General features: G+C 46.6%; 1 protein-coding gene across 1 annotated transcript in view; it reads right to left on the reverse strand.

Moving 5' to 3' along the window:
* Nucleotides 1-240: 240 nt before the first annotated feature.
* Nucleotides 241-26351, reverse strand: part of LOC145862436 (MORN repeat-containing protein 4) — a 35445-nt gene continuing 9334 nt past the window's right edge. The window contains exons 3-5 of the mRNA XM_082966601.1: nt 12869-12983; nt 4714-4823; nt 241-3961 (exon numbers count right to left, since the gene is read on the reverse strand). Coding sequence (XP_082822727.1) covers nt 3786-3961; nt 4714-4823; nt 12869-12983 — 401 coding nt within the window. The 3' untranslated portion in view covers nt 241-3785. The remainder of the gene's footprint in view (nt 3962-4713; nt 4824-12868; nt 12984-26351) is intronic.

Consider the following 26351-nt stretch of genomic DNA (forward strand, 5'->3'; position numbering starts at 1 on the left):
CAGACATCTCTCCCCTAATGCCCCCTCCCCCCGCACACTACATATACACACAGACACCTCTCCCCTAATGCCCCCTCCCCCCTCACACTACATATACACACAGACAACTCTCCCCTAATGCCCCATCCCCCCGCACACTACATATACACACAGACAACTCTCCCCTAATGCCCCCTCCCCCCTCACACTACATATACACACAGACACCTCTCCCCTAATGCCCCCTCCCCCCTCACACTACATATACACACAGACACCTCTCCCCTAATGCCCCCTCCCCCCGCACACTACATATACACACAGACAACTCTCCCTTAACAGGCACAATGTCACATCAACATACCACGTGTGAAATGTGTTAGTTACTGGAACGACTGTTCACAAAACTTGAGATTAGTTAGTTCAAAACTTTTTTCTGTGAAAACAGATACTGACATTAAACATTTAACCTTATTTATCATAAAAAATGGATAACATATTTTTCAGATACAGGAAGGGAACAGCTATACAGGAAGTTCATCTGTGTGTTCCTGTAATGGTGGTTTTCTTCTGTGTGATGAAGTTGTTGACAAATCAAAACTAGTGCTCCACTGTCTGACTTTATCACGATGGTATGTCCCAAATGGCACCCTACACCCTATTCCCTACATTTGACCAGGGCCCATAACCCTATGACAGACACAGCAGTAGTTTAGTCTTCTCTTCTCTGTATCTAAACCCTTATTTAAGGACGATTGCACCCCAAAGTTAAATTGCTAAATATCTTTATCAAATTGCACTAGTGTCATCTTAATGCAGACACACTTGTCATTTGTCCCAATATGGCCACCATCCCTTACCACCCAATGAAAATACACCCCTACCATCATCCCTACCTCACAACACAGTAGCTATAACCAGGGACAGGAGCTTTCCCTAACCATGTGGCCGGACCAGTAAGAACTTGGGGCATAGACAACAATAATTAAAGCCTGGAGTTTTTGTCCTGGGCAGATCACATGATCAGGGAAAATCTTCTGTCCTGCTTGCTACCAGGGGAGTACTCCAGTCCCTAGTGAGGCATCTATTGAGAACCACTGATAATGCCAACCAATCAGTTGGTTGGCATTAAGATAATGGCGTTTCAGTCAGCTGACCCCAGAACAGATTCAGCCATGTTATGTGGCACAGAGTATGAATTCTTCTAATGCTGGCCTCTAATACTGAGTCTCTGGCCTGTAATACTGGGTCTCTGGGCTCTAATACTGAGTCTCTGGGCTCTAATACTGAGTCTCTGGGCTCTAATACTGAGTCTTTGGCCTCTAATGCTGCTTTTCCACAGGGACACCGGTGTAAAGTCTGAGTCTTTAGGCCAAGCACCGGTGTAAAACCCTGTGGTGGAAATGTGACAGATCCAAATATGTTCTCTGCCTGCTTGGACACTAGTTTCAACTCCTGAGTAGTTGCGGTTGATGTCGGTTAGAGCTGATCTGGGAACATATTTAGCAGTAGGTAGGTAGCACCGTATGTTGAACGAACGGTTAGGAATGAGGAGGAGGTGTGGGTTTTGGCTCAGCAGATCCTGGATCAGATTCAGCAGCTCGTTGGTTGACTGTGATGTAGAGGGTGAAGTCTAATGACATGTAGCGCACCAAGCAAGCACTACCAGAGGGGAAAACACATGAGAGAGGTAGAGATGAATAGAAAGACATGGATAGAGAAAGATGTGGATACAAAGAGGGGTTGAGAAAAACACACAGATCAAGATGAACAAAGAAAAGAGAGAGAAACAAAAGACGGGAATATACACAGAGTGTACATAGGGCTGTGGCGGTCATCACATTTTGTCAGCTGGTGATTGTCATGCAAATAACTGCCGATCTCACGGTAATTGACTGCTAATTAGCATAAACATGTTTAGCATCTCCGGCTTCAAAAAGACATGTCAGCCTACACGCCACTGATGCGGACATTTTGGAAAATCTACATTTTAAAAAGTAGAATAAATCCATGTAATATAGCCTACACCATCACAATAAACCTATTATTAATTTTAGGCAGGTCTAAAGAAACACTTTGATATGAAGAAAATGTAGCCTATTTCAGAAGAACCGAATAACTGAATAATAGTCTGAGTTGTCCTTATGATAAGGCCCTGATCTGGCTATGCCATATGGCTGTGGGCTACACTAGTTAATTTAGCAGACTGGATTAGTTTATAATTCCCGTGGCATTATTTTATATTATTTTACATTAAGAACAATACAGTTGAACACAGCTGAATAAAATAGAAAGGATATTTTTCCAAACGATTTCTGAGGGAGTGCACACACCCGGCTATTCTGTGTTGAGCGCTTAACAAAGGAACAGGTCTTCCTATATGCTTAATTTAAAGGTATTTATGCAACTTTAGTTGTGATACAAACGCTGGGCAATATGTTTAGATTTGGAATACATTTGAAGGCCGTACGATGCGACTAATGATGATTTGAAAAAAAGGTGAATGAAAGGGAAGCACTCTGCTCTGTTTCTTGCACAGGCAGCACACACTTCATCAGTCTCTCATTCACAATTTGACAAGCGCTTGATAATATTCTCACCCATCAGACTATTCTCAATTTAATCTGGTCTTTACATATAGCCTACTAATATATGTGTGAAATTATTTTTTATAAACATAAAAAAGACATGTCATCCGTAGCCTTCACTCGAAAAGCGAATGGAGGTTTCGTGCGGTTACGTTTTTAAAATGGCAAGTAGGGTACACCATTTATAAAGCGGATTAATGTACTTCATTTTAAGAATTAAGCAATAAATATAGCAGTAAGAGAAAGCTGGGATCTTCTTTAAAATAGTGTCCAGTCAAAACTGTTTTCACACGTGATTGCACAATGATGGCTTATAAGAACAGGTTTCACTAGGCTCTGTAGGCTATGGGCACTCTAACCATGTTCCAGGGGTCTTGGGCCTAGAGGCTATGTTTGGAGATTTTTGGCCACTTTAGTTGTGATACAAACCTTATCAAAACATATAGGTCTATGGGCCATACCACACGATGCATGCGACTATGATCTAATAAAAGTCCCCCAAAATATGCATGTGCTGTTTCTTGCCTTAGATTGCACACACTGGGTATCATTCACAAGGGATAATATTGTCACGAATCAGACTATTCTCAATTTAGTCTTGTCTTTAAATACGCTAAATAATATTTGTGTGAGATTAGTTTTGGTTTAGAATGGGCCGTTATCATGTACCTGTCATCCATATGCACTTGAATAGCAAACGAAGGCACTTTTCCCTCGGTTCATTTTCATGCCAGTCAGGTAGGCTACCCCGATTGTAAAGCGAAGCAATATGCTAAATATTATGAGAGTTGAGAAATAAATATAGTTAGCCTACAGATAGCTGATGGGATCCTCCTCTTTTTAATAGAGACAATCAAAAGTCTGCCAGGCGCACCAGTTTGTGTGTGTCAAGAACTGCATCTCACGCTCAACAGTTTCCTGTGTGTATCAAGAATGGTTCACCACCCGAAGGACATCCAGTCAACTTGACACAACTGTGGGAAGCATTTGGAGTCAACATGGGCCAGCACCCCTGTGGAACGCTTTCGACACCTTGTAGAATCCAGGCCCCCGACGAATTGAGGCTGTTCTGAGAGCAAAGGTGTTCTTAATGTTTTGTACACTGTGTACAGAGGAGTATAACCGTAAAGATAGAGAACAGAATGAGATGAATGAAGAAAAAGAAGGGTGTGAGTATGATAGTGAAGTGTTCCCTGAGTAGCGCACCCTAGCTGCAGGTCACATGGAGAGTGCCCGTGCCTTGGCGGCTGCCCCCTGTGCCCGCTGCACCGTGCCCTGGCACCCCTCTCTGCCCACCAGCTGGCCTCTCTCAAACAGACCCTCGTGGCTCGTCCCTCCTCCTCCTCTTCCTCCTCCCCCTCTTTCCGGACCTCCGTCAGCGAACGTCAGCATACCTGCAAAGGTCATGTTTAAGTTCAAGTTCAGGTTTATGTCATTAACTTAAACCTCTTAAGGATCCGCCCCTTTTTTTCAATTTTTGCCTAAAATGACATACCCAAATCTGACTGCCTTTAGCTCAGGACCTGAAGCAAGGATATGCATATTCTTGATACCATTTGAAAGGAAACACTTGGAAGTTTGTGTAAATGTGAAATGAATGTAGGAGAATATAACACATTAGATCCGGTAAAAGATAATACGAAGAAAAAACCATGCGTTTTATTGTATTTGTTTTGTACAATCATATTTGAAATGCAAGAGAAAGGCCATATTGTATTATTCCAGCCCAGGCGCAATTTAGATTTTGGTCACTAGATGGCAGCAGTGTATGTGCAAAGTTTTAGACTGAATCAATGAACCATTGCATTTCTGTTCAAAATGTTGTAGATTAACAAGAATTTAAGCTTTCTGACAATATCAGATATGTCTATGTCCTGGGAAATGTTCTTGTTACTTGTTACAACTTCATGCTAATCGCATTAGCCTACGTTAGCTCAACCGTCCCGTGGAAGGGACCCACCGATCCCGTAGAGGTTTTAAACCGAAACCCCCCTCTAAATATACAGAATAATTTAAAAAGACCCTGCTACAGATTCCTTTTACAAAGTGAGTTGTGTCATTTAACAGTGGGAGACAGAATAAACTTGTTTAGTTCAAAGTTATAAGAGAAGTATAAAGAGGGTGTTGCTGAGATTCTACTGTTTACCGTATCCCTGCACACATCCACTCTTGAACTCTCCTTCGAACTTCATCCCGTCAAAACGACTGAAGACGCCTGCGCCTTGGAACTTCCCCTGAATGAACTCTCCTTCGTACCTGCAAGAGACACACAGATGCACAAACAGTGGGGTGTGTTCATTAGGCACCAAACGGAAGAACACAGACGGAAACAGGGAGGAACTAACTGGGTTTGTCCAATAAGAAATGCTCAGGTCTGTGGACAATGCTGTCAACATTTAAATTTTAGTAATTTAGCAGACCCTCTTATCGAGAGCGACTTACAGGAGCAAGTGCCTTGCTCAAGGCCACATCGACAGATTTTTCACCTAGTTGGCTCAGGGATTTGAACCAGAGACCTTTTGGTTACTGGCCAAGAGATGTTAACCGCTAGGCTACCTCACACAACATGGGCCTACGCTACGTCATCGAACACCTGGATAACATTTACATTTACGTCATTTAGCAGACGCTCTTATCCAGAGCGACTTACAAATTGGTGCATTCACCTTACGATATCCAGTGGAACAAACACTTTACAATAGTACATCTATATCTTTTTTTTAACCGATTTAATCTGGTTACCACTCCTACCCAGTAACTAGAATATGCATATACTTATTACATATGGATAGAAAACACCCTAAATTTTCTAAAACTGTTTGAATGGTGTCTGTGAGTATAACAGAACTCAAATGGCAGGTCAAAACCTGAGAGATTCCTTTACAGGAAGTGGCCTGTCTGACCATTTGTTGAACTTCTTTTCCATCTCTATCATTTACTAAGGATCTCTGCTCTAACGTGACACTTCCCACGTCGTCCATAGGCGCTCAGAGCCCGGGAAAAAACAGAATGTCGTCATTCCAGCCCCAGGCTGAAACACATTATCGCCTTTCTCAAGTGGCCGATCAAGGGACACTGGCTTATGCGCGTGACCCCGACCGCCCCCGCCTTTGGGATTTTTTCCTCTGTTTGCCGAAAAGGAGATTCCCTGTCGGAATATTATCGCTTTTCTACGAGAAAAATGTCGTAAAAATTGATTTTAAACAGCGGTTGACATGCTTCGAAGTACGGTAATGGAATACTTAGAATTTTATTGTCAGGAATTGCGCCATGCGCGCGACACTTCTTTACTATTTCGGATAGTGTCTGGAACGCACGAACAAAACGCCGCTATTCGGATATAACGATGGATTATTTTGGACCAAACCAACATTTGTTATTGAAGTAGCAGTCCTGGGTGTGTATTCTGACGAAGACAACAAAAGGTAATCAAACTTTTATAATAGTAAATATGATTATGGTGAGTGCTAAACTTGCCGGGTGTCTAAATAGCGAGCCCGTGATGCCTGGGCTATGTACTTAGAATATTGCAAAATGTGCTTTCACCAAAAAGCTATTTTAAAATCGGACATATCGAGTGCATAGAGGAGGTCTGTATCTATAATTCTTAAAATAATTGTTATGCTTTTTGTGAACGTTTATCGTGAGTAATTTAGTAAAATGTTAGCGAATTCCCCGGAAGTTTGCGGGGGGTATGCTAGTTCTGAACGTCACATGCTAATGTAAAAAGCTGGTTTTTGATATAAATATGAACTTGATTGAACAAAACATGCATGTATTGTATAACATAATGTCCTAGGGTTGTCATCTGATGAAGATCATCAAAGGTGAGTGCTGCATTTAGCTGTCTTCTGGGTTTTGGTGACATTATATGCTGGCTTGAAAAATGGGTGTCTGATTATTTCTGGCTTGGTACTCTGCTGACATAATCTAATGTTTTGCTTTCGTTGTAAAGCCTTTTTGAAATCGGACAGTGTGGTTAGATTAACGAGAGTGTTGTCTTTAAATGGCTGTAAAATAGTCATATGTTTGAGAAATTGAAGTAATAGGATTTTTAAGGTTTTGAAAATCGCGCCACAGGATAGCAGTGGCTGTTACGTAGGTGGGACGAATTCGTCCCGCCTAGCCTAGAGAGGTTAAAGAGGTGGGGTTTCAGGTGTCTCCGGAAGGTGGTGATTGACTCCGCTGTCCTGCCGTCGTGAGGGAGCTTGTTCCACCATTGGGGTGCCAGAGCAGCGAACAGTTTTGACTGGGCTGAGCGGGAACTGTGCTTCCTCAGAGGTAGGGGGGCCAGCAGGCCAGAGGTGGATGAACGCAGTGCCCTTCTTTGGGTGTAGGGACTGATCAGAGCCTGAAGGTACGGAGGTGCCGTTCCCCTCACAGCCCCGTAGGCAAGCACCATGGTCTTGTAGCAGATGCGAGCTTCAACTGGAAGCCAGTGGAGTGTGCGGAGGAGAAGGGTGACGTGAGAGAACTTGGGAAGGTTGAACACCAGACGGGCTGCGGCGTTCTGGATGAGTTGTAGGGGTTTGATGGCACAGGCAGGGAGCCCCGCCAACAGCGAGTTGCAGTAATCCAGACGGGAGATGACAAGTGCCTGGATTAGGACCTGCGCCGCTTCCTGTGTGAGGCAGGGTCGTACTCTGCTAATGTTGAAGAGCATGAACCTACAGAATCGGGTCACAGCCTTGATGTTAGCGGAGAACGACAGGGTGTTGTCCAGGGTCACGCCAATCCTCTTAGCACTCTGGGAGGAGGACATAATGGAGTTGTCAACCGTGATGGCGAGATCATGGAACGGGCAGTCCTTCCCCGGGAGGAAGAGCAGCTCCTTCTTGCCGAGGTTCAGCTTGAGGTGGTGATCCGTCATCCACACTGATATGTCTGCCAGACATGCAGAGATGCGATTCGCCACCTGGTTATCAGAAGGGGGAAAGGAGAAGATTAATTGTGTGTCGTCTGCGTAGCAATGATAGGAGAGACCATTTGAGGATATGACAGAGCCAAGTGACTTGGTGTATAGCGAGAATAGGAGAGGGCCTAGAACTGAGCCCTGGGGGACACCAGTGGTGAGAGCACGTGGTGCGGAGACGGATTCTCGCCATGCCACCTGGTAGGAGCGACCTGTCAGGTAGGACGCAATCCAAGAGTGAGCCGTGCCGGAGATGCCCAACTCGGAGAGGGTGGAGAGGAGGATCTGATGGTTCACAGTATCAAAGGCAGCAGATAGGTCTAGAAGGATGAGAGCAGAGGAGAGAGAGTTAGCTTTAGCAGTGCGGAGAGCCTCCGTGACACAGAGAAGAGCAGTCTCAGTTGAATGACCAGTCTTGAAACCTGACTGATTTGGATCAAGAAGGTCATTCTGAGAGAGATAGCAAGAGAGCTGGCCAAGGACGGCACGCTCAAGAGTTTTGGAGAGGAAAGAAAGGGATACTGGTCTGTAGTTGTTGACATCAGAGGGATCGAGTGTAGGTTTTTTGAGAAGGGGTGCAACTCTCGCTCTCTTGAAGACGGAAGGGACGTAGCCAGCGGTCAAGGATGAGTTGATGAGCGAGGTGAGGTAAGGGAGAAGGTCTCCAGAAATGGCCTGGAGAAGAGAGGAGGGGATAGGGTCAAGCGGGCAGGTTGTTGGGCGGCCGGCCGTCACAAGTCACAAGATTTAATCTGGAGAGAGAGGGGAGAAAGAGGTCAAAGCATAGGGTAGGGCAATGTGAGCAGGACGAGGATCGGATGTCGTTAATCTTCTTTTCAAAATGGTTGACAAAGTCGTCCGCAGAGAGGGAGGGGGGGGGGGGGGAGGATTCAGGAGGGAGGAGAAGGTGGCAAAGAGCTTCCTGGAATTTAGAGTGGTAGAAAGTGGCTTTAGCAGCAGAAACAGAGGAAGAAAATGTGGAGAGGAGCGAGTGAAAAGATGCCAGGTCCGCAGGGAGGCTGGTTTTCCTCCATTTCCGCTCGGCTGCCCGGAGCCCTGTTCTGTGAGCTCGCAATGAGTCGTCAAGCCATGGAGCAGGAGGGGAGGACCGAGCTGGCCAGGAGGATAGGGGACATAGAGAGTCAAAGGATGCAGAAAGGGAGGAGAGGAGGGTTGAGGAGGCAGAATCAGGAGATTGGTTGGAGAAGGATTGAGCAGAGGGAAGAGATGATAGGATGGAAGAGGAGAGAGTAGCAGGAGAGAGAGAGCGAAGGTTGCGACGGCACAATACCATCTGAGTAGGGGCAGAGTGAGTAGTGTTGGAGGAGAGCGAGAGGGAAAAGGATACAAGGTAGTGGTCGGAGACTTGGAGGGGAGTTGCAGTGAGATTGATAGAAGAACAGCATCTAGTAAAGATGAGGTCAAGCGTATTTCCTGCCTTGTGAGTAGGGGGGGACGGTGAGAGGGTGAGGCCAAAAGAGGAGAGGAGTGGAAAGAAGGAGGCAGAGAGAAATTAGTCAAAGGTAGATGTAGGGAGGTTAAAGTCACCCAGAATTGTGAGGGGTGAGCCATCCTCAGGAAAGGAACTTATCAAGGCGTCAAGCTCATTGATGAACTCTCCAAGGGAACCTGGAGGGCGATAAATGATAAGGATGTTAAGCTTGAATGGGCTAGTGATTGTGACAGCATGGAATTCAAAGGAGGAGATAGACAGATGGGTCAGGGGAGAAAGAGAGAATGTCCACTTGGGAGAGATGAGGATTCCAGTCCCGCCACCCCGCTGACCAGATGCTCTCGGGGTGTGCGAGAACACGTGGTCAGATGAGGAGAGAGCAGTAGGAGTAGCAGTGTTTTCTGTGGTAATCCATGTTTCCGTCAGCGCCAAGAAGTCGAGGGACTGGAGGGTAGCATAGGCTGAGATGAACTCTGCCTTGTTGGCCGCAGACCGGCAGTTCCAGAGGCTGCCGGAGACCTGGAACTCCACGTGGGTTGTGCGTGCTGGGACCACCAGGTTAGAGTGGCAGCGGCCATGTGGTGTGAAGCGTTTGTGTGGCCTGTGCAGAGAGGAGAGAACAGGGATAGACAGACACATAGTTGACAGGCTACAGGAGAGGCTACGCTAATGCAAAGGAGATTGGAAACTAAACAACTGGGGAAGCGAGAGAGCAGGGCCTCCCTCACTAACCATTCGCTGAAATACTCAAATATAACTATTCCAACTTCCACTTAGAAATTATAATTGATGTAAACTACAGTGGTTCAATGTTTCCAGGAATAGGCTCAAACTTAGTTTATTCAGCTAGATAACTTGGTACAGTATTCTTCCGTGAAACCCACCCAGTGCACCGTGTCCTATGACGCCGTAGCTAACTAGCATGCTAGCATCCAATAACACACGGTTAGCACCAATACTTGGTTACAACAAACTACCAATGGATCATTCGTGTCCATGTCTAGTTCCTTTCATAACGCAGAAGTAATTAAACGTTAGCTAGCTAACACAAAGTCAGTCCTGCTAGCTACACAAGTGGACTACACAACTCGAAAGCTTACGTTGCAAAAATCTTATTGACAAAAAATGATACAGTACTGCTAGCTGGTAGCTGGTAGAGTTGGCTAGCTAGCAGTGGCTGCGTTTACCTTTATCTTTGATACAAAGACAACTATGTAGCTAGCTAACGATACACTAATCAAATCGTTCCGTTGTAATGTATTTAGTTTCTACAGTACCGCTAGTTGGTAAAGTTGGCTAGCTAGCAGTGGCTGTGGTGTTGTGATGTTGACGCCATTTGGAAAATGGCGCGAACGAACGAATACAGCTGGCTAGCTGGCTAGCTAACCTTGTTAGTTTCTAAAAGTTAGTTTCTCAAAGCTACACCTACACCTTTAGCTACACCTTTATCCTTGATACAAAGACAACTATGTAGCTAACTAGCTAACATTACACTAATCAAATCATTCCGTTGTAATGTAACGAATGTAAGGAAATTTAATATTTCCCGCGGAGCGAAGAACAGCACGACTACTCACTCCAGCATCCATGTGCAGTGATATTGTTTGTGAACTTTAGTTCAGCATTCAATAGCATCATCCCAAAACTGTTACAAGACACTCCCAGCTGAACGTGTCCAGCTCCATCTGTCAATGGATCACTGACTTCCTGTCCAACATGATGCAACACGTGAAGCTGGGAAACCACCTTTCAGACTCTTTATCCCTCAGCCCTGGAGCGCCACAAGGATGCGTGCTCTCACCTCTACTCACTGTACACCAATGACTGCACCTCCAACAACGCATCTGTCAAACTACTCAAATTTGCAGATGACACAGCTCTGGTCGGTCTCATCACCGAAGGCGATGACTCCATGTACCATGGAGAGGTCAACCGGCTAATGGCACGGTGCAGTCGCAATATCCTGGAACTCAACACAGACAGAACCGTGAAAATGGTGGTTAACTTTAGAAAACGCCCCCCACAATCTCTCCGCCTCTAGATTGACGGCTCAGCTGTTAGCACAGTTGAATCACTCAAATACCTGGGCACCATCATCTCCCACAACCTGAAATGGGAGGACAGCATCACGGAGGTCGCCAAGAAGGCACAGCAGCAGACGTTTGACTTGCGGCAGGTGAAAAAACTCAATCTCCCAGTCAATCCTGATCCGGTTTTACACATTAATCGTCGAGTCCATCCTCACCTCTATCACTGTCTGGTTTGGGCCTGAATCTGCCCGCTGCAAGGGCAAACTGCAATGCACTGTCCGTTCTGCAGAGAGGGCCATCGGCTGCCACCTGCCCTCCATCGAGGTCCTGCTCAACTCCAGGGCAAGGAAGCGTGCAGGAAAGATCATCCCGACCCCTCCCACCCGGTCACCCCCTCCTCCAAAAATGCCCCTCTGGCAGGCGGTTCAGGTCACTCATGACCAAAACTGCCACCTGAAAAGTTTATTCCCCCGGGCTGTGGCCCTCACCAAACAGCTATCTGGCCTATAGAGACTAAAGGACTATGGACTCGATGCTGCACACCGCATCAAGCCATCTCTGAACTGTAATCTAAATAACTGCACTATACTGCATTGCACTCTGTTCATCTCTCTGAAAATAGACATATTTATACTAATACTATACATTTGTACAACCACTGTGTATCAAACGTATACACACTGTGTATCAATCGTAACCTTTGTTTTAACGCCGTTGTCTGTATTCTGTCTATAAATGTTGTCTTTCACTAGCAGCACCATATCACCAAGTAACATTCTGACTATGTTGTTTTTCACTAGCAGCACCATATCACCAGATAACATTCTGACTATGTTGTTTTTCACTAGCAGCACCATATCACCAGGTAACATTCTGACTATGTTGTTTTTCACTAGCAGCACCATATCACCAGGTAACATTCTGACTATGTTGTTTTTCACTAGCAGCACCATATCACCAGGTAACATTATGACTATGTTGTCTTTCACTAGCAGCACCATATCACCAGGTAACATTATGATTCTGATTTTAGTTTTCTGTTGCAAAGCGTTTAAAAGTGTTTTTCATTGCTTATCATAATGAATAGGACCCCAATGTCAAGGAGTTTGTTTTGATTGATTGTGTTCAGTTTGTTTTGAGTGGATTCTCCAAAATGTATTTGTTAGGCAGTTGTCTGGTGCAGAACTATTTAGTGAGCTATGCTGTCATATAATAGATATTATTCAGCTGAGAAATGTCACCAAGATGTCTCTAACAAGAACAGAATGCTGTCAGAACACAGACAAATATAAGCAGGGAACCTTGACCTGAGGTGGGTGGAATCTTCACTGATGGAATGATCCATTCTCCTGTTCTCACAACCTAAGTCTGCTACGTGCTCTGTGACACGGAATACAATACACAGCAAAGAAAAGTCCATTTGTGCAGCGATTAGTTTTACTTTAGCCGCGCAGTGTGTGACGTTGCCGAGATCCTCGTTAAAGCAACTGACACTTAATTATCTCAATCAAGCTTTGCTCGCAAGGTGAAGGAGGTTCGTTATAATCATGTTGCAAGCAACATAAATTGCATCCCAAATGACTTTGTGTGACATCAGAGTAGAGTTGGATCTAGAGGAAAGCGTCGCCTGTTGTTCTAAAATCACAACACTAAGAGAACATCTGTTTGCAAAATCACATGGACGCGGTAAGGAATTCAAGCCTTTTCCAGTTAGAAGTAACAAATTAAGAAAATGATCAGGGGAGATATCTAATGCAACACCTTGCCTCAGGGCATCGGTCAAAAGAAATGTGCTATAAGGGGGAATAGGGTGTCATTTTAGACACAGCTGGCGTTTTAGACGTCAGACAGTTGTAATGTCATTAGCAGGGTCAAAGGTGAAATAGGAATGGTGAGACATTGTTACCTGGATCCATCAGGGAAGACCAGCATCCCACAGCCGTTGAAGAGTCCGTTCTCGAACTGACCCGTGTAACACGTCCCATCAATTAACGTCAGCTGGCCTAGACCATGTCTCAGACCTGGGGGACAGACAAACCAGTTAGTTACTGGCCTAGACCATGTCTCAGACCTGGGGGACAGACAAACCAGTTAGTTACTGGCCTAGACCATGTCTCAGACCTGGGGGACAGACAAACCAGTTAGTTACTGGCCTAGACCATGTCTCAGACCTGGGGGACAGACAAACCAGTTAGTTACTGGCCTAGACCATGTCTCAGACCTGGGGGACAGACAAACCAGTTAGTTACTGGCCTAGACCATGTCTCAGACCTGGGGGACAGACAAGCCAGTTAGTTACTGGCCTAGACCATGTCTCAGACCTGGGGGACAGGCAAACCAGTTAGTTACTGGCCTAGACCATGTCTCAGACCTGGGGGACAGACAAGCCAGTTAGTTACTGGCCTAGACCATGTCTCAGACCTGGGGGACAGACAAACCAGTTAGTTACTGGCCTAGACCATGTCTCAGACCTGGGGGACAGACAAGCCAGTTAGTTACTGGCCTAGACCATGTCTCAGACCTGGGGGACAGACAAACCAGTTAGTTACTGGCTTAGACCATGTCTCAGACCTGGGGGACAGACAATACCAGTTTGTTAGTTAGTTACCAGTTAGTTAGTTACCAGTTAGTTAGTTAGTTACCAGTTAGTTAGTTAGTTAGTTAGTTAGTTAGTTACCAGTTAGCCAGGCCATCATTGTAAATAAGAATTTATTGTTAACTATTTAACCTTTATTGAATAAATAAAGGTTAAATAAAATACACAAATAAGTCAGTTAGTAGTTAGTTACATGTTTATTAGTTATCAGATAGTTAGTCACAAGTTAGTTAGTTATGTTAGTTCTCAGTTAGTTCGAGAGTGAGCAAGTTAGTGCAAAATAAAATTGCAATAGACCAACTGTCAAAAACGTTCTAAAATCCCAAACTGGACAAAAATAAAAAATGTCAAATTCACTCTAAAAAGTGAATGAAAGACATCAAAAGACCACCTTATTGTTTATCATAATTGTTCATAAATCACCATTTGGATAAAGGATAAAGATGCCTCATGTGTAAGAGGTTAATACAAGGTGAAGAGCTTATTGGACCATATGAAACCATCAGCTCTATAGTATAGCTGCTATATAGACTCTCTAGGTTTCTGCCTGTGCCTAGAACTTTAAAAAAAGCCTGTCTGTCTCGCCTTTATCCTTACAGACTATACAGTACATGAAGGCCTTTGTTGGTCAAATCTACATGGCTATTCTTCAGGTAGTTGGGTCATGAAGTAATTGTGAAGTAATATTATTATAATAGGGCCAGAACACTCAATTTCTCCAAATACCTTACAACCAGAGTCAGGGTCTTTGTCAGTACTTAGAGCTTCAAAATAGTCTATCTAGCTGTCTGTCTAACTATCTATCTAGCTGCTGTCTAGCTGTCTGTCTAGCTGCCTGTCTGTCTGTCTGTCTGTCTGCCTATCAATCTGTATATCTAGCTGTCTATATCTGTCTAGCTGTCTGTCTGTCTATCTATCTGTCTGTCTGTCTATCTGTCTGTTTAGCTGTCTATCTGTCAATCTGTCTAACTATCTGTTTGTCTGTCTGTCTAGCTGTCTCTCTGTCTGTCTAGCTGTCTATCTGTCTGTCTATATGTCTGTCTGTCTAGCTGTCTGTCTATCAATCGGTATATCTAGCTGTCTATATCTGTCTAGCTGTCTATCTATCTATCTGTCTGTCTGTCTGTCTGTCTATCTGTCTGTCTAGCTGTCTATCTGTCTGTCTTTCTCACTTTTGTCCTTGTTCTTTAGACTATACATGCAGCTTATTTAGAAGTTCCAGGCCTGTCTACTCAAACCCACATCACTTGTCATGGGGTGTTTGGGTCAGGAAAATAAATGTATTGCTCCAAATACAACTCAGGGCTTCCAAATTTTCTTGGAAGTTGAAAAGAGGCCGCATGTCTTTCCTTGGTTCTTGCTAACTTCTAGACTGTTGTTTCTTTGGGAGTTCTAGGCATTTTCTATTCAAACATACATCTCAGGGTCTCTGTAACATATGTAGTTAAAGAGAATGACACTTTTCGTGGGCAGTTGGATCGAAAGTAATTTAACAGTGAAGTAGGACTAAAACATTTTCTTGCTCTAAGACATACCAATCTCAGGGTCTCTGCATGTACTTGGAACTTAACAAACAGGCTGCCTTGTCACTTTAAGCAAAGAATGTGAGAAAAAAAATGTAGCGAGTAAAAAAAGAAAGAATTCTATTGTAGATGCTTTGTCCTGTCAGTCTACGGAGATTTAACAAATACTCTCTAAGAGGCATTCAAGCCAAGTCTCAACACACTGTATTTTACACCTGTGTGTATAAAGGTGCGAATAAAGGTGATTCTGAATTTTTATTCTAGTTTTCTGTTGCAAAGCATTTAAAAGTGTTTTTCATTGCATACCACAATGAATAGGACCCAAGTTGAATAAATAAAGGTTAAATAAATTGGAATAAATAAAGGTTAAATAAAAGCCAAAAATAAGTCAGTCAGTTGTTAGTTAGTCAGTTACAAGTTTATTAGTTATCAGATAGTTAGTCACAAGTTAATTAGTTATGTTAGTTATCAGTTAGTTAAAGAGTGAGCAAGTTAGTGCAAAATAAAATTGCAATAGACCAACTGTCAAAAACGTTCTAAAATCCCAAACTGGACAACAAAAAAAAAAATTCAAATTCACTCTAAAACGTGAATGAAAGACATCAAACGACCACCTTATTTTTTTATAATAATTGCTTAGAAATCACTATGTGGATAAAGGATAAAGATGCCTCATGTGTAAAAGGTTAATAGAAGGTGAAGAGCTTATTTGTAACGGCTCTCGTTGGTGGTAGGAAGAGTAGACCAAGGCGCAGCGTGGTAAGTGTTCATGATTTGTTTATTCAAGAAACACGAAAACAAAATAACTACAGCAACAAAATGAAAGTGAACAGTTCTGTCAGGCACAGACACTAAACAGAAAACAAGATCCCACAAAACCCAAAAGGAAATGACAACTTATATATGATCCCCAATCAGAGACAACGATAGACAGCTGCCTCTGATTGGGAACCACACTCGGCCAAAAACAAAGAAATAGAAAACATAGACTTTCCCACCCGAGTCACACCCTGACCTAACCAAACATAGAGAATAATAAGGATCTCTACGGTCAGGGCGTGACAGTACCCCCCCCCCCCCCCCCCCCCCAAAGGTGCAGACTCTGGCCGCAAACCTGAACCTATAGGGGAGGGCATCTACTCTCGGTGGAGGCTCCGGTCGCTGGAGGCTCTGGACTGCCATGGATCATCACTGGAGGCTTGGTGCCATGGATCATCACTGGAGGCTTCGTGCCATGGATCATCACTGGAGGCTTCGTGCCATGGATCATCACTGGAGGCTTCGTGCCATGGATCATCACTGGAGGCTTCGTGCCATGGATCATCACTGGAGGCTTCGTGCCATGGATCATCACTGGAGGCTTCGGGCTATGGATCATCACTGGAGGCTTCGTGCCATGGATCATCACTGGAGGCTTCGTGCCATGGATCATCACTGGAAGCTTCATGCCATGGATGATCATTGGAGGCTTCGTGCGATAAGCCGTCTCAGGAGGTTCCGGACTGTAAGCCGTCTCAGGAGGTTCCGGACTGTAAGCCATGTCAGGAGGTTCCGGACTGTGGGCCGTCTCAGGAGGTTCCAGACTGTGAAACGTCGCCGGAAGCTCTGGACTGGGAACTGTCGCCGGAAGCTCTGGACTGGGAACTGTCACCGGAAGCTCTGGACTGGGTACTGTCGCCGGAAGCTCTGGACTGGGTACTGTCGCCGGAAGCTCTGGACTGGGTAGTGTCGCCGGAAGCTCTGGACTGGGTACTGTCGCCGGAAGCTCTGGACTGGCTACTGTCGCCGTAAGCTCTGGACTGGGAAGGCGCACTGGAGGCCTGTTGCATGGAGCCGGCCCAGGGCTTACCAGGCTGGGGAGACGCACTGGAGACTGGGTGCGTGGAGCAGGCACAGGACGTACCGGGCTGGGGAGACGCACTGGAGACCAGGGTGCGCGGAGCTGGCACAGGATATACTGGACCGTGGAGGCGCACTGGAGGTCTGGAGCGTAGGGCTGGCACAACCCTTCCTGGCTGGATGCTCACTTTAGCCCGGCAAGTGCGGGGCACTGGTACAGGACGCACTGGGCTGTGAAGGCGCACTGGCGACACAGTGCTTAGAGCCGGCGCAGAATATCCCGGACTGAGGGGGCGTACTGGAGACCAGGAGCGCTGAGCTGGTACAACCCATCCTGGCTGGATGCTCACTTTAGCCCGGCAAATGCGGGGAGCCGGTAACGAGCGCACCGGGCTGTGAATGCGCACTGGAGATACAGTGCACATCACCGCATAACACGGTGCCTGACCGGTCACACGCTCCCCACGGTAAGCACAGGGAGTTGGCTCAGGTCTAAACCCTGACTCCGCCAATCTCCCCGTGTGCCCCCCCTTTAATTTTTTTTTGGAGCTGCCTCTCGGGCTTCCGTCGATGTTCTAACTCCTCGTTTCGTCGCCGTTCCTCTCTTGCTGCCTCCATCTCCTCCCTTGAACTGCGATACTCTCCAATCCGCGTCCAGGGCCCTTCTCCATTCATTATTTCCTCCCATGTCCACTCATCCTGGCCACGCTGCTTGGTCCGTTTTTGGTGGGATCTTCTGTAACGGCTCTCGTTGGTGATAGGAAGAGTAGACCAAGCGCAGCGTGGTAAGTGTTCATGATTCGTTTATTCAAGAAATACGAAAACAAAATAACTACAGCAACAAAACGAAAGCGAACAGTTCTGTCAGGCACAGACACTAAACAGAAAACAAGATCCCACAAAACCCAAAAGGAAAATGACAACTTATATATGATCCCCAATCAGAGACAACGATAGACAGCTGCCTCTGATTGGGAACCACACTTGGCCAAAAACAAAGAAATAGAAAACATAGACTTTCCCACCCGAGTCACACCCTGACATAACCAAACATAGAGAATAATAAGGATCTCTACGGTCAGGGCGTGACATTATTGGACCATATGAAACCATCAGCTCTATAGTATAGCTGCTATATAGACTCTCTAGGTTTCTGCCTGTGCCTAGAACTTTAAAAAAGCCTGTCTGTCTCGCCTTTATCCTTACAGACTATACAGTACATGAAGGCCTTTGTTGGTCAAATCTACATGGCTATTCTTCAGGTAGTTGGGTCATGAAGTAATTGTGAAGTAATATTATTATAATAGGGCCAGAACACTCAATTTCTCCAAATACCTTACAACCAGAGTCAGGGTCTTTGTCAGTACTTAGAGCTTCAAAATAGTCTATCTAGCTGTCTGTCTAACTATCTATCTAGCTGCTGTCTAGCTGTCTGTCTAGCTGCCTGTCTGTCTGTCTGTCTGTCTGCCTATCAATCTGTATATCTAGCTGTCTATATCTGTCTAGCTGTCTGTCTGTCTATCTATCTGTCTGTCTGTCTAGCTGTCTATCTGTCTGTTTAGCTGTCTATCTGTCAATCTGTCTAACTATCTGTTTGTCTGTCTGTCTGTCTAGCTGTCTATCTGTCTGTCTAGCTGTCTATCTGTCTGTCTATATGTCTGTCTGTCTAGCTGTCTGTCTATCAATCGGTATATCTAGCTGTCTATATCTGTCTAGCTGTCTGTCTGTCTATCTATCTGTCTGTCTATCTGTCTGTCTAGCTGTCTATCTGTCTGTCTTTCTCACTTTTGTCCTTGTTCTTTAGACTATACATGCAGCTTATTTAGAAGTTCCAGGCCTGTCTACTCAAACCTACATCACTTGTCATGGGGTGTTTGGGTCAGGAAAATAAATGTATTGCTCCAAATACAACTCAGGGCTTCCAAATTTTCTTGGAAGTTGAAAAGAGGCCGCATGTCTTTCCTTGGTTCTTGCTAACTTCTAGACTGTTGTTTCTTTGGGAGCTCTAGGCATTTTCTATTCAAACATACATCTCAGGGTCTCTGTAACATATGTAGTTAAAGAGAATGACACTTTTCGTGGGCAGTTGGATCGAAAGTAATTTAACAGTGAAGTAGGACTAAAACATTTTCTTGCTCTAAGACATACCAATCTCAGGGTCTCTGCATGTACTTGGAACTTAACAAACAGGCTGCCTTGTCACTTTAAGCAAAGAATGTGAGAAAAAAAATGTAGCGAGTAAAAAAAGAAAGAATTCTATTGTAGATGCTTTGTCCTGTCAGTCTACGGAGATTTAACAAATACTCTCTAAGAGGCATTCAAGCCAAGTCTCAACACACTGTATTTTACACCTGTGTGTATAAAGGTGCGAATAAAGGTGATTCTGAATTGTTATTCTAGTTTTCTGTTGCAAAGCATTTAAAAGTGTTTTTCATTGCATACCACAATGAATAGGACCCAAGTTGAATAAATAAAGGTTAAATAAATTGGAATAAATAAAGGTTAAATAAAAGCCAAAAATAAGTCAGTCAGTTGTTAGTTAGTCAGTTACAAGTTTATTAGTTATCAGATAGTTAGTCACAAGTTAATTAGTTATGTTAGTTATCAGTTAGTTAAAGAGTGAGCAAGTTAGTGCAAAATAAAATTGCAATAGACCAACTGTCAAAAACGTTCTAAAATCCCAAACTGGACAAAAAAAAAAAATGTCAAATTCACTCTAAAACGTGAATGAAAGACATCAAAAGACCACCTTATTTTTTTATAATAATTGCTTAGAAATCACTATGTGGATAAAGGATAAAGATGCCTCATGTGTAAAAGGTTAATAGAAGGTGAAGAGCTTATTTGTAACGGCTCTCGTTGGTGGTAGGAAGAGTAGACCAAGGCGCAGCGTGGTAAGTGTTCATGATTTGTTTATTCAAGAAACACGAAAACAAAATAACTACAGCAACAAAATGAAAGTGAACAGTTCTGTCAGGCACAGACACTAAACAGAAAACAAGATCCCACAAAACCCAAAAGGAAATGACAACTTATATATGATCCCCAATCAGAGACAACGATAGACAGCTGCCTCTGATTGGGAACCACACTCGGCCAAAAACAAAGAAATAGAAAACATAGACTTTCCCACCTGAGTCACACCCTGACCTAACCAAACATAGAGAATAATAAGGATCTCTACGGTCAGGGCGTGACAGTACCCCCCCCCCCCCCCCCCCCCCCAAAGGTGCAGACTCTGGCCGCAAACCTGAACCTATAGGGGAGGGCATCTACTCTCGGTGGAGGCTCCGGTCGCTGGAGGCTCTGGACTGCCATGGATCATCACTGGAGGCTTGGTGCCATGGATCATCACTGGAGGCTTCGTGCCATGGATCATCACTGGAGGCTTCGTGCCATGGATCATCACTGGAGGCTTCGTGCCATGGATCATCACTGGAGGCTTCGTGCCATGGATCATCACTGGAGGCTTCGTGCCATGGATCATCACTGGAGGCTTCGGGCTATGGATCATCACTGGAGGCTTCGTGCCATGGATCATCACTGGAGGCTTCGTGCCATGGATCATCACTGGAAGCTTCATGCCATGGATGATCATTGGAGGCTTCGTGCCATAAGCCGTCTCAGGAGGTTCCGGACTGTAAGCCGTCTCAGGAGGTTCCGGACTGTAAGCCATGTCAGGAGGTTCCGGACTGTGGGCCGTCTCAGGAGGTTCCAGACTGTGAAACGTCGCCGGAAGCTCTGGACTGGGAACTGTCGCCGGAAGCTCTGGACTGGGAACTGTCACCGGAAGCTCTGGACTGGGTACTGTCGCCGGAAGCTCTGGACTGGGTACTGTCGCCGGAAGCTCTGGACTGGGTACTGTCGCCGGAAGCTCTGGACTGGGTACTGTCGCCGGAAGCTCTGGACTGGGAAGGCGCACTGGAGGCCTGTTGCATGGAGCCGGCCCAGGGCTTACCAGGCTGGGGAGACGCACTGGAGACTGGGTGCGTGGAGCAGGCACAGGACGTACCGGGCTGGGGAGACGCAGTGGAGACCAGGGTGTGCGGAGCTGGCACAGGATATACTGGACCGTGGAGGCGCACTGGAGGTCTGGAGCGTAGGGCTGGCACAACCCTTCCTGGCTGGATGCTCACTTTAGCCCGGCAAGTGCGGGGCACTGGTACAGGACGCACTGGGCTGTGAAGGCGCACTGGCGACACAGTGCTTAGAGCCGGCGCAGAATATCCCGGACTGAGGAGGCGTACTGGAGACCAGGAGCGCTGAGCCGGTACAACCCATCCTGGCTGGATGCTCACTTTAGCCCGGCAAATGCGGGGAGCCGGTAACGAGCGCACCGGGCTGTGAATGCGCACTGGAGATACAGTGCACATCACCGCATAACACGGTGCCTGACCGGTCACACGCTCCCCACGGTAAGCACAGGGAGTTGGCTCAGGTCTAAACCCTGACTCCGCCAATCTCCCCGTGTGCCCCCCCTTTAATTTTTTTTTGGAGCTGCCTCTTGGGCTTCCGTCGATGTTCTAACTCCTCGTTTCGTCGCCGTTCCTCTCTTGCTGCCTCCATCTCCTCCCTTGAACTGCGATACTCTCCAATCCGCGTCCAGGGCCCTTCTCCATTCATTATTTCCTCCCATGTCCACTCATCCTGGCCACGCTGCTTGGTCCGTTTTTGGTGGGATCTTCTGTAACGGCTCTCGTTGGTGATAGGAAGAGTAGACCAAGCGCAGCGTGGTAAGTGTTCATGATTCGTTTATTCAAGAAATACGAAAACAAAATAACTACAGCAACAAAACGAAAGCGAACAGTTCTGTCAGGCACAGACACTAAACAGAAAACAAGATCCCACAAAACCCAAAAGGAAAATGACAACTTATATATGATCCCCAATCAGAGACAACGATAGACAGCTGCCTCTGATTGGGAACCACACTTGGCCAAAAACAAAGAAATAGAAAACATAGACTTTCCCACCCGAGTCACACCCTGACATAACCAAACATAGAGAATAATAAGGATCTCTACGGTCAGGGCGTGACATTATTGGACCATATGAAACCATCAGCTCTATAGTATAGCTGCTATATAGACTCTCTAGGTTTCTGCCTGTACCTAGAACTTTAAAAAAGCCTGTCTGTCTCGCCTTTAGCCTTACAGACTATACAGTACATGAAGGCCTTTGTTGGTCAAATCTACATGGCTATTCTTCAGGTAGTTGGGTCATAAAGTAATTGTGAAGTAATATTATTATAATAGGGCCAGAACACTCAATTTCTCCAAATGCCTTACAACCAGAGTCAGGGTCTTTGTCAGTACTTAGAGCTTCAAAATAGTCTATCTAGCTGTCTGTCTAACTATCTATCTAGCTGTCTGACTCGCTGTCTATCTAGCTGTTTATCTAGCTGTATGTCTATCTAGCTGTCTAGCTAGCTGTCTGTCTATCTAGCTGTCTGTCTAACTATCTATCTAGCTGTCTATCTAGCTGTCTGACTAGCTGTCTGACTAGCTGTCTGTCTATCTGTCTGACTCGCTGTCTATCTAGCTGTTTATCTAGCTGTATGTCTATCTAGCTGTCTAGCTAGCTGTCTGTCTATCTAGCTGTCTGACTAGCTGTCTGTCTAGCTGTCTGACTCGCTGTCTATCTAGCTGTTTATCTAGCTGTATGTCTATCTAGCTGTCTGTCTAACTATCTATCTAGCTGTTTATCTAGCTGTATGTCTATCTAGCTGTCTGTCTAACTATCTATCTAGCTGTTTATCTAGCTGTATGTCTATCTAGCTGTCTAGCTAGCTGTCTGTCTATCTAGCTGTCTGACTAGCTGTCTGTCTAGCTGTCTGACTCGCTGTCTATCTAGCTGTTTATCTAGCTGTATGTCTATCTAGCTGTCTGTCTATCTATCTAGCTGTTTATCTAGCTGTATGTCTATCTAGCTGTCTGTCTAACTATGTACCTAGCTGTCTATCTAGCTGTCTATCAATTTGTATATCTAGCTGTCTATATCTGTCTATATCTGCCTAGCTGTCTGTCTGTCTGTCTGTCTGTCTGTCTGTCTGTCTCACTTTTGTCCTTGTTCTTTAGACTATACATGCAGCTTATTTAGAAGTTCCAGGCCTGTCTACTCAAACCCACATCACTTGCCATGGAGTGTTTGGGTCAGGATTTTTTTTTATTGCTCCAAATTACACCTCTCAGGGCTTCCAAATTTTCTTGGAAGTTGAAAAGAGGCCGCATGTCTTTCCTTGGTCCTTGCTAACTTCTAGACTGTTGTTTCTTTGGGAGTTCTAGGCATTTTCTATTCAAACACACATCTCAGGGTCTCTGTAACATATGTAGTTAATGAAAATGACACATTCAAGCCAAGTCTCAACACACTGTATTTTACACCTGTGTGTAATGTAGGCTACAGCCTTCTCCCAATTGTAGCCTACTGAATGAGGTCCACTGCATTGGGTCCACTGCATTGGGTCCACTGAATGAAGTCCACTGAATGAGGTCCACTGAATGAGGTCCACTGAATGAGGTCCACTGAATGAGGTCAGGTGAAATGTTCAGAGCTTCTCGTTGCTCCGTATACGTTTGAATGTAAAGTAGCGGAGCACACAAGTGAACACAGTGGATTAGGAGTTAGGAAGGGGGAGGTGAGAGTGAGAGAGGGAGCGGAAGGGTGGAGGGAGGGGGAGGTGAGGGTGAAAGAGGGAGAGGAAGGAGGAAGGAGGAGGGTGGAGGGAGGTGAGGGTGAGTGAGGGAGATGAGGGTGGTTTTCTGCTGCCAGATACTAGTGTACTAAATTAGTATTACACAGTATTAGGATTTAGGAAGGGAGGGAGGAGGGGTGAGAGGAGTAGAGGGAGGAGGGGTGAGAGAGGGGTGAGAGAGGGAGAGAAAGGGGAGGGGATGAAAGAGCACAGGGCTGCCAGCTAGTGGTGTAGATTGACTAAATTAGATGTGCCATCTGTCACTATGACTACGCAAACCTCCTCTCTCTAATCTCAGTTCAGTTTTTTTTTAAGATCATTTGGACGGCGAGGTAAAACTAAACTGGCTGTTAGACGAAATAGTCAAGAGCCTTCCGGAATCAAATCAAATTGTATTTGTCACATGCACCAAATATAACAGGTGTAGACCTTACAGTGATATGCCTACTTATAAGCCCTTAACGTGTGTGTCTGTATCTGCACGTGTGTGTGTGTGTGTGTGTGTGAGGGCCGTACTGTCAGAATGCTCAAGGAAGCAGGAGGGTTGAAGTCAGGCGCAGGAGACACAAGTCCGTGAACACTCGTTTCTTTTTAATAAATAATCCACGCTTGCCAAAAACAGGTAGGGCAGGGCAAGGTAAAACAAATACCCATAAACAGCCGAACACAGCGTAGGGACGCAGCCCAAAACTCACTGCCACAAAACCTACAGGCAGAAGGGAAAAAACACCTGTTCCCCAGACGTACAACCTGACGAAAATAATCACGCACAAACACAGACATACCTTGCTAGACTAAATAACCCCCCCTACTAATAACTAAACCAAAACAGGTGCGTGCCTACCTAGACCTAACCAACAGAAAGTGAAACAAAAAGGATCGATGGCAGCTAGTAGGCCGGCGACGACGACCGCCGAGCGCCGCCCGGTCGAGGAGGGGCGCCACCATCCGTCGGTGTCGTGACAGTACTCCCCCCCTGACGCGCGGCTCCCGCAGCGCGCCGACGCCGGCCTCGAGGATGCCCCGGAGGGCGAGGCGCAGGGCGATCCGGATGGAGGCTGTGGAACTCCCGGATGAGCGCTGGGTCCAATATGTCCTCCACCGGTACCCAGCACCTCTCCTCCGGGCTGTACCCCTCCCAGTCCACGAGGTACTGCAGGCCCCTCGCCCGGCGTTTGGAGTCCAAGATGGACCGGACTGTGTACGCCGGGGGCCCCCCGATGTCCGGGGGGGTGGAGGGACCTCCCGCACCTCATTTTCCTGCAGCGGACCAGCTACCACCGGCCTGAGGAGAGACACATGAAACGAGGGGTTAATGCGATAATAAGAAGGAAGTTGTAATCTGTAACACACCTCGTTTATTCTCCTAAGGACTTTAAATGGCCCCACAAACCGCGGACCCAGCTTCCGGCAGGGCAGGCGGAGGGGCAGGTTCCGGGTCGAGAGCCAGACTCTCTCCCCTGGGGTAAACACGGGGGCCTCACTGCGGCGCCGGTCAGCGCTCGCCTTTTGTCGTTCCCTGGCTCGTTCCAGGGATTCCTGAACAGCGTCCCAGGTCTCCCTAGAGCGCTGAACCCATTCCTCTACCGCAGGGGCTTCCGTCTGGCTCTGATGCCATGGCCCCAGGACCGGCTGATAACCCAACGATATCCTCGGGCACCCCGCAGTGCCGGAAGACGTGGGTGAATAAGGCTTTCGCGGTCTGCAGGGCCGTAGGAAGACCGGGTAAAGGAAGCAGACGGCAGGACTTAGAGAACCGGTCCACAACGACCAGGATCGTGGTGTTGCCCTGAGACGGCGGGAGATCGGTCAGGAAATCCACCGCCAGGTGGGACCATGGTCGCTGTGGAACCGGGAGGGGCTGTAATTTCCCTCTAGGCAGGTGCCTGGGAGCCTTACTCTGAGCGCACACCGAACAGGAGGAGACATAGCGCCTCACGTCCTTCACCAAGGTGGGTCACCAGTATCTACCACTAAGACCACACACTGTCCGCTCAACCCCTGGGTGACCCGAGGAGGGAAGCGTGTGCGCCCACCGAATCAGACGATCGCGAACACCGAGCGGAATGTACTTACGACCCACTGGACACTGAGGAGGAGTAGGCTCCGTCCGTAACGCCCGCTCGATGTCCGCGTCCACCTCCCAGACCACCGGTGCCACCAGGCAGGAGGCTGGAAGTATGGGAGTGGGATCGGTGGACCGTTCCTCGGCGTCATGGAGACGAGACAGTGCGTCGGCCTTAGTGTTCCGGGAACCTGGGATATATGAGATGTTAAACTGAAATCGGGTAAAGAACATCACCCACCTGGCTTGACGCGGGTTCAGTCTACTCGCCGCCCGGATGTACTCCAGATTGCGGTGGTCAGTCCAGATGAGAAAAGGGTGACGCGCCCCCTCAAGCCAATGTCTCCACACCTTCAGGGCTCTGACCACAGCCAACAACTCCCTGTCCCCCACATCATAGTTACGCTCCGCCGGACTCAACTTCCTAGAGAAGAAGGCGCAGGGGCGGAGCTTGGGGGGGGTGCCCGAGCGCTGGGATAGCACGGCTCCTACCCCAGCCTCGGACGCGTCCACCTCCACTATGAAGGGCAAAGAGGGATCCGGATGCGCCAGCACTGGAGCGTCGGTGAACAAAACCTTCAGACGACTAAAGGCCCTGTCCGCCTCCGCTGACCACCGCAACCGCACCGGGCCCCCCTTCATCAGTGAGGTAATGGGAGCCGCCACCTGCCC

The sequence above is a fragment of the Salmo salar genome, chromosome 02, assembly GCF_965601325.2.
Source record: "Salmo salar chromosome 02, fSalSal1, whole genome shotgun sequence".
Classification (NCBI taxonomy): domain Eukaryota; kingdom Metazoa; phylum Chordata; class Actinopteri; order Salmoniformes; family Salmonidae; genus Salmo; species Salmo salar.